Genomic DNA, 14,286 nt, shown 5'->3' on the forward strand with positions numbered 1-14,286 from the left:
TCACTTTCATGAAGTTACAAGTTGTACCTGCCAAAAAAAATAGGGGGCAGAGGGCTATTGCAAATCCATCAAATTGTAGAAGAAGAAGAAGAAAGTTTGAATGATTATGTGAACCGAAGTACAGAAAAATTGCTGCAGGCTGTGAAAATAGAGAACAACATAAAAACAACAGAAACAAAGACAGAATATAAGGAAATGGATGACAGATTAAATAGATGGAAAACCAAAGCTTTGCATGGACAGCATTTGAAAAACATTGAAGGAAAATGTGATGACAACTTGACATGGACATGGCTTAAGATGGGAACCATCAAGAAAGAAATGGAAGGTTTAATACTGGCTGCTCCAGAACAAGCACTACAAACTAATGCCATAAAAGCAAAGATACAAAAATCCACTGACAATCCAAACTGCCTACTTTGCAACAACAAAGTCGAAACTGTTTCACATTTAATATGTGAATGCAGCAAAATTGCACAAACTGAGTACAAAGCTAGATACGACTGAATTGCTAAATTAATCCACTGGTCATTATGTTAAAAATACAACTTAGCTGTATCCAAAAAGTCATGGGAGCAAAATGGAAAAAGTTACTGAAAATGAGAAGGTGAAGATTTTGTGGGACTTTTGAATACAGACAAATAATCATTTGGAACAAAACACTCAAGATATCATGATTGTAGAATGCCAAAGCATACAGTTTATTGATATCAGTGTACCAGGAGATGCCAGGGTCGAAGAAAAATACTAGAAAAAAACATGAAATATCATGACCTGGCCATCGAAACTACGTAGCTATGGATGAAATATGTAACAGTGATGTCCAGTGTCATTGGGGCACTTTCCTGGTACCATGTCCAGGAATTTTACAAAACACATAAAGAAATTGCAGCTTCCTGCAATAACACAAGCGGATCTACAAAAACTGCGCTACTAGGAACATCATATATTTTAAGAAGATACTTGGTTGATATCCAGGACGCTGGCATCAACCCGTATCAACCATTAGCATCAGTTAATGGTATTTGTAACACATCTTTAAATGTTCACTTGACTGAGTTTCATGTTTAATGAATAAAAGAGGTAATAATAATAATAAACAACCAGATCTGTCAACATCTAGAAATGAGTAAAGTAATAACTAGAAGTCAGCATGGATTTGTTAAAAACAGATCATTCCAAACCAATCTTATTTTATTCAACATTGTGACTAAATTAGTAGACCAGTGATTCAACAAAGCACTGACAAAGTACACCACATACCTACTTCTTGCTAAGCTAGAAAAAAGTGGGATAAATAGCATCACCATCAGATGGATTTGTAGCTGGCTGACAAACTGTACTCAATGAGTAGTTCTTAATCTTTACTACATCCACATGGAGAGAAGTAAGCAATGGGATACCACAAGGTTATAAGGTTATAAGATTATAAGGTTATAAGGTTATAAGGTTTATTGCATTTATATGCCGCCCTATTCCCAGAGGGACTCAGGGCGGCTAACAAACCCAAGGGTGGGGGGGTAAACAAGAAGGGAATACAACAAACAAGGTACAAAGAGAATTTAAAAAGACAGTCAACAGTCACACAATTCGAGGGGGGAAGGGAACTCGTCAACCCCAGGCCTGCCGGCACAGCCAGGTTTTAACGGCTTTGCGGAAAGCCTGGAGAGAGGTGAGGCTCTCTCTGTGGGGAGTTCGTTCCAAAGGGCCGGAGCAGCCACAGAGAAGGCCCTCCCCCGGGTAGTAGCCAGATGACATTGGCCAGTAGATGGAACCCGGAGGAGGCCTAATCTGTGGGATCTAATGGGCCTTTGGGAGGTAATTAGCAGCAAGCGGTCTCTCAAGTACGCAGGTCCAATACCATGAAGGGCTTTATAAGTGACGACTAGCACCTTGAAGTGTATCCGGAGACCAATCAGTAGCCAATGCACCTCACAGAGGATAGGTGTAACGTGGGTGTACCGAGGTGCACCCACAATCGCGTGCGTGGCTGCATTCTGGACGAGCTGAAGTCTCCGAATGCTCTTCAAGGGCTGCCCCATGTAGAGCACATTGCAGTAGTCCAGTCTTGAGGTCACAAGGGCATGAGTGACTGTTGCGAGTGCCTCCCGGTTCAGGTAGGGACGCAATTGGTGCACCAGGCAAACCTGGGCAAATGCCCCCCTGGTCACAGCCGACAAATGATGTTCTAAGGTCAGCTGTGGATCCAGGAGGACTCCCAAATTGCGAACCCTGTCTGAGGGGCATAGAATTTCACCCCCCAGCCTGAGCGATGGAATACTTAGCCAATTTTTGGGAGGGAAACACACCAGCCGCTCAGTCTTGTCTGGATTGAGCGCAAGCTTGTTTACCCCCATCCAGACCCTAACAGCTTCCAGGCACTGACACATCACATCAACCGCTTCACTGAGTTGGCACGGGGTGGACAGATACAACTGAGTATCGTCCGCATACTGGTGGTATTTTATCCCGTGCCGCCGAATGATCTCTTCCAACGGCTTCATGTAGATGTTAAACAGGAGGGGGGACAGGACCGAACCCTGCAGCACGCCGTATTTCAGGGACCTAGGGGTCGACCTCTGTCCCCCAACCAACACGGACTGCGACCTGTCTGAGAGGTAGGAGGAGAACCACCAAAGAACGGTGCCTCCCACCCCCACCTCCCGTAACCACCGCAGAAGGATACCATGGTCGATGGTATCAAAGGCCGCTGAGAGGTCAAGAAGCACTAGGACGGAGGCATGACCTCCGTCCCTAGCTCTCCAGAGATCATTGGTCAGTGCGACCAAAGCAGTTTCCGTGCTGTAGCCAGGCCTGAATCCGGACTGAAAGGGATCCACATAATCGGTTTCATCCAAGGACCATCGGAGCTGAAAGGCCACCACTTTCTCGACAACCCAATGAAGGGAAGGTTGAAGACTGGACGGTAGTTATTTAAAATAGCTGGATCTAGAGATGGCTTCTTCAGGAGGGGTCTCACCACCGCTGCCTTTAATAGAGGGGGAAAGAAGCCCTCCCGAAGGGAAGCGTTCACTATCGCCTGGATCCAGCCCTGCGTCACCTCCTTGCTGTTCGCGACCAGCCAGGAGGTGCACGGGTCCAGTGCACATGTGGAGGCACTCACTGCTCCCATGGCCTTGTCCACTTCCTCAGGAGTAACAAGTTGAAAATCAATCCAAAGATGTCGCTCAAGACCCTCCCCTGGTACCTCGGCTGGCTCTGCGCAATTGGAGTCCAGGTCTGTCCAAAGCCGAGCAACTTTGTCCGCGAGGAATTGGACAAACTCCTCAGCTCTACCTCATAAGGGATTGTCCACAACCCTCCCATTCAGGAGGGAGTGGGTTACCCTAAACAAGGCGGCAGACGCAATCAGAGCGGCAATATAGGTGTTCTTGGCTGTCCAGATTGCCAGAAGGTAAGCTCCAATGCAGGCTTTTAATAGTGCTCAGTCTGACTCGGATTTACTGGACCTCCAGCGGTGCTCTAGGCGTCTCTTTTGGCGCTTCATCTCCCGGAGGTCCTTGGTAACTCAAGGAGCCCTCCTGGATCCACTGCCTCGGATCGGCCGTAAAGGCGCAATCCGGTGGAGAGCCTCAGACGCTGCTGAGTTCCAAGCAGCAACTAAGGTCTCCGCCGGACTGTGGGCGAGAGTATCAGGCACAACACCAAGTGCCGTCTGGAAACCCTGAGGATCCATAAGGCGCCTCGGGTGTAACCACCTAATCGGTTCCTCCTCCCTACAGTGGGGGATTGGTCTCCGAAAGTCAAGCCTCAGTAGGAAGTGGTTCAACCATGACAGGGGCAAGATCTCACTACCCCTCAAACCAAGATCACAACTCCACTGCTCCGAGAGAAATACAAGGTCGAACGTGTGACCCGCTGAGTGAGTCGGGCCCCAAATTACTTGAGTCAAGCTCATGGCTATCATGGAAGCCATGAACTCCTACGCTCCATCAGAGTGCTCGCCGAGCAAAGGCAGATTGAAGTCCCCCAGGACCATAAGCCTGGGGAACTCAACTGCCAGCTCAGCTACTGACTCGAGAAGCGAGGGGAGGGCTGTTGTCACGCTGTTGGGAGGCAGGTACATTAACAACAAGCCCACTTGACCCGCAAGGTCCAACTTCACCAGCAAGGACTCACACCCGACAAGCTCCGGAGCAGGGATCCTACGAGGAACTAAAGACTTCCGGATAACAATGGCCACTCCCCCACCCCTTTCCTGGGGTCGCGGTTGATGAAGCACCTGAAAACCCTCTGGGCACATTTCAGTAAGGGGGACTCCTCCCTCCGGGCCCAGCCAGGTTTCAGTAATACTTCTTATTAAGGCTCCATCTTAGACCCATATTCTTCAATACCTTTATAAATGACTAAGATGAGGGAATAGAAGAGGAACTCATCAAATTTGCAGATGATACTAAGCTGGCAGGAACAGCCAACACCCCAGAAAATGAACTCAGGATCCAAAAAATCTTGACAAACCTGAACACTGAACACATCTAACAAAATGAATTTTAATGTGGAGAAAAGCAAAGTTTTACATTTAGGCAGAAAAAAATCAAAGGTATAAGTAGAGATTGGGCAAGACCTGGCTCAAAAACAGCAACTGTCAGATGGACATTGGAATTCTAGTGGATGATCATTTAACTATGAGCCAGCAGTGTGCAGCAGCAGCCCAAAAAGCTAATACAACTCTGAGTTGTATAAACACAAGCATAGAATCAAGATCACATGATGTATTAGTACCATTTTACAAAACCTTCCTAAGACTACACCTGGAATACTGCAACCAATTTTTGGTTTGGCAGGCGACAAGCAAGCAGAGGCTCTGAGGCAAGGCCGGAGCCAGGGAATGGAACATTCCCCGACCTGGCCGAGGTGGGTGGTGGCTCTGGGGCAGTGGCTCTGGGGCCTCAAGGAATAGCATGTCCCTGGGGCCCAACCCAAGGTGAAGGGCAGCATGCTGACTTACCTTTAATGAGCTGAGCAGAGCAGGCAAGGCACGGAGGTGACTGGCAAGATGCGTAGCTGGGCCATATGGTAAAGCAAAGGCAACATGTATAGGGCTGGGATGGGCGGGGCAAGCATCGGACAGGCAAGGCGAACGAGCATTGAGCGAGTGTCAAGCAGGCGGGCAGGGTGAGTGAGCAGTGAGTGGGCAGGTGGAGCTAGTGAGTGGTGAACAGGTGGGCGGGGTGAGTGAGCAGCAACTGGGTGACTGGTTCAGGGATGTGGCCAGCCAGTGATTGCTACCAGTTCGGTGACCCAGGCTCAATTTCCGCTGCCAGTTTGAGCGAACCGGCGCAAACCGGCTGAATACCACCTCTCTTTGGGTCATAACAGATCTGTTTTCCAAGTCCATTTTATCCCCTGCCAAAAAAAATCCTCACTGCCAGGGCACTTGCACTTCCTTCTTTCCTTACCTCTTAAATTTGAAATCCTAATTGGAGGGAGGCACCAATATGTTCACAGACACCATTTTTGGTCCCTGCTGTCCTTCCTACTCCAGTTGACTTCTTTACATAAATCAATGAATATATGAGATATTTAAACATTTTGCCTAAATCATTGATTCTGCAGTTACTTTCAGTTTTTGCAGATGAGTTATAAGAAAATCTCAATCCACACAACAGAATATAGTTCAGCTGGCTGAGGCACTCTTTCTCAAACAATGTCCCTATGGCACCTTCACTTTCAGTTTTATCCTAGAGGGAAGGAAATGTCATTCTTACCTGGCCTGTGTAACTAAGTCTAACGTCAGACAAATTTTTCATAATGTCACTGTAAAAAAAATATGATGGAGTTCGCATCAAATTAAGGTAGACAGTCCCATGTACAGGTTTCCCATATGTGTATCTGTGAAATAATTGAGAAGATCAATATTAATTTTAACAAAAATAAATAAAAAGGCAAGAAATTTATGTTGCTAAGTTATGCGGACATAAAGTGTGGCATCATGTGACTATGCTGCTTAGCAACAACAGTTCAATGTGTTGCTAAGGGCAGAGTACAGGGGTTGTTAACCATTCCTAGCAAGATGGAGTGACACTGATTCTTTTTTCCGTCCTGGATCTGCAGAATTGTCATGTTTGATTCTTGATGATGTGACACTCCTCCAAACAGAACTGGTGTACAATTTTGGGGTCTTTCTGGGTTCACGATTCTGCCAAAAGAGCAGGTGGCAGTTATCTGCTAGGGAGGGATTTAGGATTTAGGATTTATTTCATTTATATGCCGCCCTTTTCCCCAAAGGGGACTCAGGGCGGCTCACAATTCGGTCAGGGAAGGGGGTACAGACAGGGGATAAAAAGACGAAACATAACAATACATAATTTAAAATCACACAATAACCATACCATTTGAGGAGGGGGGCAAAGCTCTTTAGCCCCAGGCCTGTCGGAACAGCCAGGTTTTAAGGGCTTTGCGGAAGGCCTGGAGGTTGGTGAGGGTTCGAATCTCCATGGGGAGCTTGTTCCAGAGGGTCGGAGCAGCCACAGAGAAGGCTCTCCTCCGAGTAGTCGCCAATCGGCATTGGCCGGCGGATGGAATTCGGAGGAGGCCTAATCTGTGGGATCTGATCGGTCTATTGGAGGCAATTGGTGGTGGTATAAATCCAGTATATTTATTTATTTTTATTTATTTATCAATTTTATATGCCGCTCCTCTCACAGTGCTTATGTACTAGTTGTATCCATTCCTGGTATGATAGAGCTTATTTATGGTCACTCATGTCTTCCAACCACATTGCTGAGCACAAAAAAAAATAGGTTCTTTGTAAGGACCTGCCTCACCCCCCCCCCCCCTTTTCAAAAAAGTGTGGACTCTTGGAAACCTGGTATTTCAAAAGGAATCTTTTATTGAAAAGGAGTGAGAGCAAATCAACATCAAAAGCAGGCTCTGGGACCCTCAGGCTATACAATCCATGATAAAGGACTTAGGAACCCCTCCCAATGTGGATTCCTACCAATCCGCAGATGTGAAGATGTTTTTTTACCAGCCTCTCTGAGACACAGATAAGCAGGAATTATCAAGGATCATGTTCCTGAGTTTCAAACCTTATGGCTCCCACCACCCTTTGAATCCTCCAAGAGTGAGGATTTTCCGGACCTCTGAGGTGCCAGACAATGGTTATCAATTGGGCGAAAGGTTATATAAATATGCAAGGCAAAACATAGAAAGGAGAAAGAACAAAATGCATCAAATCCACCCCTTCTTCGTGCATCAAAGAATAGCAGATACACAGATCTGACATTCTTGGTGGGAATTCCTATAATAATACGGTAAGAATTTTGCAATAATAGGAATAATTCATAAGCCGCTATTTCTAGAGTGGGACACTTATTACACAACAAACTGCTATTGTAGTTGAATTCCCCCTTATTTTATAAGAGGACTCAGACCATATTTATGGAGTCAGCTTCTAATGCTATACTGTTTGTTTGATGTGTTATGCTTTTAATTTCTTTAAGCATGTTATTGTAAAGTGTCCAGAGGGCAGAGGGCATGTGTATCTCCTAAAGAAGTGATCAGTTAGGAGAAAGGTCTTGAAGATACTACAAAAATTTACTAACCTGCCAAACACCTTGATATGAATTTCTTCATCTGAAGTAGTGACAAGTTGTGTATGTTCAAATAACACTTCAAATTTAGGTAGCACTATCATTTAAAAAAACAATAAAAATAATGTGAGATAGAGCAAATTTGAATCACACTATCTGAGAAATTGAAATGGCTTAAAAACAGTGGACTACATAGAAGTATTATTAGTAAACCATATTAAATCACTTGCTGTTCTGTCCCAAGCCTCTACAATATATATGGACGCAGGCTTGGCTGTCTGCAACAACTAAGGAGGGAGATAAGCAACCCCTTGGCTGGGAGCCCAGAAAGCTATCTCTATGAAACAAAGCTTGAACTCATGAAATTCTCCCAATCTTTCTCTACTCCTGGATCAGTAAATTGTTGTTTCCTGCAAAATTCCCCTCTCATCACTCCACCTATAAGCTCTCTGGGAGGGGCCAATCAGTAGCCACCTGTTCCTATTTCCTTCTGTGACCCTTTTTCCAAAGCTGCTCCCTCCTCCTCACAGCCCTACGCTTACGTACGTCAGGGACAGCCTCCCTCTGTTCTTCCTCATTGCTCCCTGACTCAGGTGCCACCTGGTGGCCAACAGGTCTCTCTAGTCCCTGCTCTGACTCCAAACATCCCCCAGAGTCTTCCTCAACCACCAGGGCAATCCCATAGTGTTCATTGCTGTCAGATTCAATCAACAGCTCAGCCGGCCGCTGTTGGGCCACAATAGTTGCCTTATTGTTACACTAAATGCAGCTATTTCTCCATTCCCATTTTGGGTAGTGACTTTATAAATGGTGGTGAAAATTCATCTGTTTCCCAGTCCAAAATTCATTGCACTGCATCTCCTTCAAGCTGTACTGCCTCTTTGCTTCCTGAGACAAGTATTCTCACTAATTTTCAACTATTCTCAAATTGTAATGTTATGGAACAACTGATATGACCAAATCTTGAAGTTCCAGCTATCATAGTACCTTCATGATCACATGATGACAATTTGAACACTTTGAAACTGGCTCACATTTATATGATGGTTGCAGTGTCCCGCGGTCATGTGATTGCCATTTGCAGATTTCCTGCTGCCTTGCTGTAAGCAGTGGCAGTGGGGAAACTAGCAGGAAAAGACACAAGTTCCTGTTGGTCCTTTTGTTTTTTCTTCCAGATTGCCCACTATGAAGTGCAAGATTCCAAGGATTTTGTATACTACAGTACATCTGCCTGCCAGATGATCAGAGGAGAGAATGCTGTGGTGCCATGCAAGTGTGGCAGATGGAGGATGGGGTGCTATAGTGCTCCCCAAGCATGGCCGTGCATACAAGGGTGTCAAATTCAATTTCACTAAGGGATGGGTGCGGCTGAATCAGTACAGCTGGGTTGGGATGGAACAAGTTGCACCGGTTAACTTGACATAGAGAAAATTTGGTGCCTCACAAGCTCCTTGCCTACCCAAATTGCTGGCAGCCAAGAGCAGGTGTGCATGCACACCAGGGGTGGGTTCCTGCCAGTTCTATAGAAGAGGTTCCACAAATCTATAGTGCTGTTTAGAACCGGTTCCAGCTCCCTCCCCCTGGCCATCCGCACATCAACAAGATGAAGAGTGAGAGGAGGAATTCTGGGAGTTGAAGTCCACAAGTCTTAAAGCTGTCAAGTTTGAACACACTTGGGTTTTTTTTTCTAAAGGGCTAGGGGTGCAAGGGTCTTGTAACTTGACAGCTTTAAGACTTGCGTGCTTCAAATGCCAGAGTTTCTGAGCCAACATTTTGGTTGCTAAGCAAGAGCATTGTTAAGTGAGTTTCACCACATTTTGCAAGTTGGCCATGCCCACCCAGTCACATTGCTGGCAAGCCATTCCCACCTGGTCACAATGGCCAGGAAGCCACTCCCACAAAGCAGGCCACACCTACAGAAGAAGTTCTAAAGCAATTTGAAACCCATCACTGATGCACACACACACACACACACACACACACACACACACACACCACATCACATCACATTCTAAGTTTGGGGATTTTTATCCACAGAGGAAGGAGAGGGCCTTCTCCCCAAGTCCAGGCATGATTGGCTGTTTGCAAGCTCAGATGTGGATAAAAGTCTCCACGTTTGGAATGGTATGTGTGTGCGTTTGTGTGTGTGTGTGTGTGTGTGTGTGTGTGTGTGTATGTGTCAGAGGTGGTATTCAGGTGGTATATACTTAAGATTAACATGAAATCCTTCCTATTCTCTCTCTCTTAGTTTGTTGAAGTCAACTCTCTTAAAGTCTAAAACATTAGTCTGACTTAGTTCAGTTACCTATGCTTGCATTATGATTAATTCTACTATGACATGTTCTCCACCAAAGTTCCTAAATTATCTACTAACCCTACCCTAATACATTTCATCCCTATCAGTAAGAATTAAATCGAATGTAGCTATCCCTCTAAGGGACGTGGTGGCTTAGTGGCTAAGATGTCAATAAGAAAGGTCAGCAGTTTGGTGGTTCGAATCCCTAGTGCTGCATAATGGAGTAAGCTCCCGTTACTTGTCCCAGCTTCTGCCAACCTAGCAGTTTGAAAGCATGTAAAAAATGCAAGTAGAAAAATAGGGACCACTTTGGTGGAAAGGTAACAGAGTTCCATGCACCTTCGGCATTTAGCCACATGACCACAGAGACAGCACTGGCTCTTTGCCTTTGAAACGGAGATGAGCACTGGACCCTAGAGTCGTGAACATATGTGCAGAAGGTCTGCGCATGCACAGGATCATTCATACATGCACAGAGCACATCTGCAAAGATAAATGAACAGAGAGGGGGGAATCTGCTTTTTAGCTAATCCTGCTTTCTGGGAAATCCTCCTAGCTAATATAAATTGTGCATCACAGCTGATTGTTGGAAAAACCGGTTCACCCAAACCGGTAGCATTTTTTTTACTACCGGTTTGGGCAAAGGGGTAGTATTTTTACTACTAGTTCAGTGAATCGATCTGAACTGGTAGAATTTCACTCCTGGTGTCAACCTCAATTTGACTGAGGGCGGCATCAGCATTATGGTTGCCCTCAAAGGCCAGTTGCATGTAAGACTATGACAACTCACAAGGCCAGGGGTGTGTGGCTGGGTAGGCATGGCTGCATGGTCACATCTGGGTCACCGCAATTAGGTGGGTGTGACTTATTAGGTGTGGCTTGGTGGGCATGGGCAGCTTCATGTTACTCACTGGATGGGGCTGACTTGGGACAGCTGAGTAGGGATGGAAGAAGTCGCACTGGTTAACTCGACATGGCACAGTGGGGATTTCCACAATCTCCTCACTTCCTCAAACTTCTGGCAGCCAGGGCAAGTGCGCATGTATACATACACACACCATATTCTATATTTTTGGGACTTTTATCCATAAAGGAAGAATGCCTTCACCTCAAGCCTAGGCATGATTGGCAGTTTGCAATCTCAGATGCGAACAAAAGTCTCTAAGTTGGGAATGGTGTGTGTGTGTGTGTGCATATGTGTGCACAGCATGCCAAAGGAGATGGTCTTCTCCAAATCCCAAACATCATTGGAGTTTCCCTGTCTAGTGCCCACTCCCAGCAAAGCAGGAGGTAGAGGATGCTGCTGCTGCATATGGAAGCATGGAGGAGAAAGTTTGCAGGAAAAAGTCCAACTTCTGCTTGACAGATCTCTAGAGCAGTGTTTTTCAACCTTGGCAACTTGAAGATGTCCAGACTTCAACTCCCAGGATTCCCCAGCCAGCATTCGCTGGCTGGGGAATTCTGGGAGTTGAAGTCCGGACATCTTCAAGTTGCCAAGGTTGAAAAACACTGCTCTAGAGAGCAAGAGAAGGAGGCAGGGGAGCAATGCTCCTCAGTCCTGCACAAGGGAGGCTGGCCTGTTTCCAATTGTGTGTGCTAAAAGATGCTGGCTTGTTGGGGCAGCCGTCCCTCATGCAGCTGCCCTGCCACCCGCTCCTCCTCTCCAGAAATCTGTCAAGACAGAAGTTGGACTTGGAGGAAACTTCTTTCTGCAAACTTTTTCCTCCGTGCTTCCACATGCAACAATGTCAACCTTCACCTCCTGGGGGGGGGGGGGGGGCAAGGCTGGGAGGGGGATCCAGAAGTCTCCAGTGAAGGAAGTCAAAACCAGGGTGAGTGCCAAGGCCGCATCCACCAGGGAAGCCTTGCCATCCCTCTCAGGCCAGCAGGACAGCAGCACAAGCTGTCTGGAGCCCTGGGCAGCAGAGGACAAGTGCCCAGTCTGGCTCTCAAGCTCCGGGGGCACTGTTTTTTGTTTTGTTTTCAAACAAAGGTTGTATAAAGGTTTTATGAGGATTCCTGTACAGTAAGGTGACCAGATTTTCAGATTGGAAAAGAGGGACGCCCTTGACCGGGGGGGGGGGGGGGGGGCTTGATTAAAAAAAAAATTTTTTGTCAAAAGGTCACCCCAGGACACTGAAACCAGCATAAATACGAATCTGTTGCCAAACAAAATTTTGATCACGTGACCATGAGGATGCTGCAACGGTCACTAAGTGTGAAAAATGGTCATCAGTTACTTTTTTCAATGCCATTGTAACTTTGGTCACTAAATGTTTTCCCCCTCCTCGAGACTCCTCACTTCTTCCTTCATTCCTCTTGCTTATCTACCTTCACCTTATCTGTCTTCTGCTCTTTCCCTCTCTTCCTTCCTTTCTCCTTCCATCCTCTCTTCTTTCCTCACTCCCTTCCTCCTTTTTTCTCTTCCTTCCTCCTTCCATTCTTTCAGCTTCATTTCTTTTGCCTATCTACCTTCTCTGTCTTTCTGCTCTTTCCATTTCTTCGCTTCTGTTCCTTCCTCCTTCCCTCCTTCCCTATTTCTTCCTTCTTCCTTCCTTCTGCCTATCTACCTTCACCTTCTCTGTCTTTCTGCTCTTTCCCTGTCTTCCCCTTTCCTCCCTCCCTCCCTTCTTTCCTTTCTAGTTCCATCTTTTCTTCTTTCCTCTCTCCCTCTTTTTCTTTTTTCCTTCCTTCCTCCTTCCTCTTGCCTATCAACTTTTTTTATTTTTTTTTGTTACATAGATGACACATACCCACAACAATAAAAACAAAACAAAAAGAAAAAAACCCATCATCACATATAGCATGTCATTTGGTTACAAGTGTTTTAACATTTATCATTCTTATACATTTATTTTTTCATTTAATAGGTTATAATATACAGTTTGGGTTGCTTTGTTTACCATCCCTTCCTCCTGTTATAACACCACCTTATTTTCCCTTTCTTTTCTTCCTTCCTCCCTTCTCTACTTTCTTCCTTCCTGCTCTCCTTTCCCTTCCTTCTTCCCTTACCTTTCTCCTACTCCTGCTCTTCCTCTTCCCCTTTCTACCCTCTCTCCCCCTCTTTCTCTCCTTTCCATCCTCCTCTCCTTACCTCTTTCTTCTTTCCATCTTCCTTTCATTCTCTCCTCCTTTCTCCCTTTCTCCCAACTCCCTTTCTGGGAGTTGAAGTCCACACACTTTCAAGTCTCCAAGGTGGAGAAAGACTGATCTATCTAATTAATATAATTATTTCTCCCTCTCTTTTTCACTCTCTCTCCAGCGCACACACGCAAATGCATAGGGCAGCCCACCTCACACACAGGTAACTCTGGGCGGCTTACGGGAAGAGGACAGCCGACCACTCAACCACGCGGGGGGGGGGCAGGATTTCGCCAAGAAAAGTTAACTTTCCTGCGAAAGGGGCCGGCAGCCTCTCAGCTGTTCTCCCCCCACTTCCACTCCTGCGACCCTCCTCCCGCCTCCTCGAAGCTTCAAGCAAGCTAACTGGGAAGGCCGGGAAAGAAGAAAAAGTGGCGGCGCGGGGGCGTGGCGGAAGCCCGGCTGCCGTTTCTCTTGCTGAGGGCAGAAGGGGAGGAGAAGGAGGAGAAAGTTAAAGTGGCGGCCCGATCCCTTCAGCAGCCGAGGCGGGAAATGTGCGTTTTGACAGGGCTTCCACAGCGCTGTGCAAGCCCTGCCAAAGTGTCCGTTCCCCGGGTGGGCTGACATTTCTCTTGCTGAGGGCGGAAGGGGAGGAGAAGGAGGAGAAAGTTAAAGTGGCGGCCCAATCCCTTCAGCAGCCGAGGCTAATTCTCTGCACGAACGAGAGTGTGGGGGCAGCGGCAGCCGCCCGCACAGAACTTCCACGCGCTTCAGGGGCTTCTGCCGGGCGGCGGGAGCCCCGGAAGTGAGAGGAAGTTCTGTGCGGGCGGCTGCCGCTGCCCCCCCCATCTCCTCCTGCCGCGGCGAGCGGAAAATTCTCTGATTAGAATTAGATTAGATTACTCACCAAAAAGCGCAGCTGCAACCCCAAAAGACGAAAGGAAAATGGAGACTCGCGCAGGCGTCCTCAGGCTAAGGAGTCCAGCCAATCAGTGAGCTGGTTGGGATGGAAAATTTTCCATCCCAGCCAGCTCACTGATTGGCTGGAGTCCTGGCCAATTAAATCAGTGAGCGGCAGGCTGAGCTGGCTTAAATTTGTAGGTAGCAGATAGAACAGAACGATGAGCCAGCCCAGCAAGCTAGCAGCTGATGGGCGGGAGCTGCGAGCGCCAAAAAAAGTGTGCTTTTTTAAAAAGTGTGCGGGACGCGGGAAAATGCATTAAAAAGCGGGGGTGTCCCGCCAAAAGCGGGACGTCTGGTCACCTTACTGTACAGGGAAGGGTATTGGATTAGAAAACTTCAAAAGTCCCTTTCAACACTCTGATTCTTTGATTCTATGAAACTTTGGGAATA

General features: G+C 46.7%; 1 protein-coding gene across 1 annotated transcript in view; it reads right to left on the minus strand.

The window, feature by feature from the left end:
• The window catches only part of LOC106544568 (alpha-2-macroglobulin-like protein 1), a 102,357-nt gene that overhangs the window by 70,641 nt on the left and 17,430 nt on the right, over positions 1-14,286 (minus strand). The window contains exons 8-9 of the mRNA XM_087716570.1: positions 7,569-7,653; positions 5,730-5,853 (exon numbers count right to left, since the gene is read on the minus strand). Coding sequence (XP_087572696.1) covers positions 5,730-5,853; positions 7,569-7,653 — 209 coding nt within the window. The remainder of the gene's footprint in view (positions 1-5,729; positions 5,854-7,568; positions 7,654-14,286) is intronic.

Source organism: Thamnophis sirtalis, unplaced genomic scaffold (genome assembly GCF_051295495.1).
Source record: "Thamnophis sirtalis isolate CommonGarterSnake01/CBP01778 unplaced genomic scaffold, rThaSir2_p1.2 scaffold_5, whole genome shotgun sequence".
In the NCBI taxonomy this organism is placed as follows: Eukaryota; Metazoa; Chordata; class Lepidosauria; order Squamata; family Natricidae; genus Thamnophis; species Thamnophis sirtalis.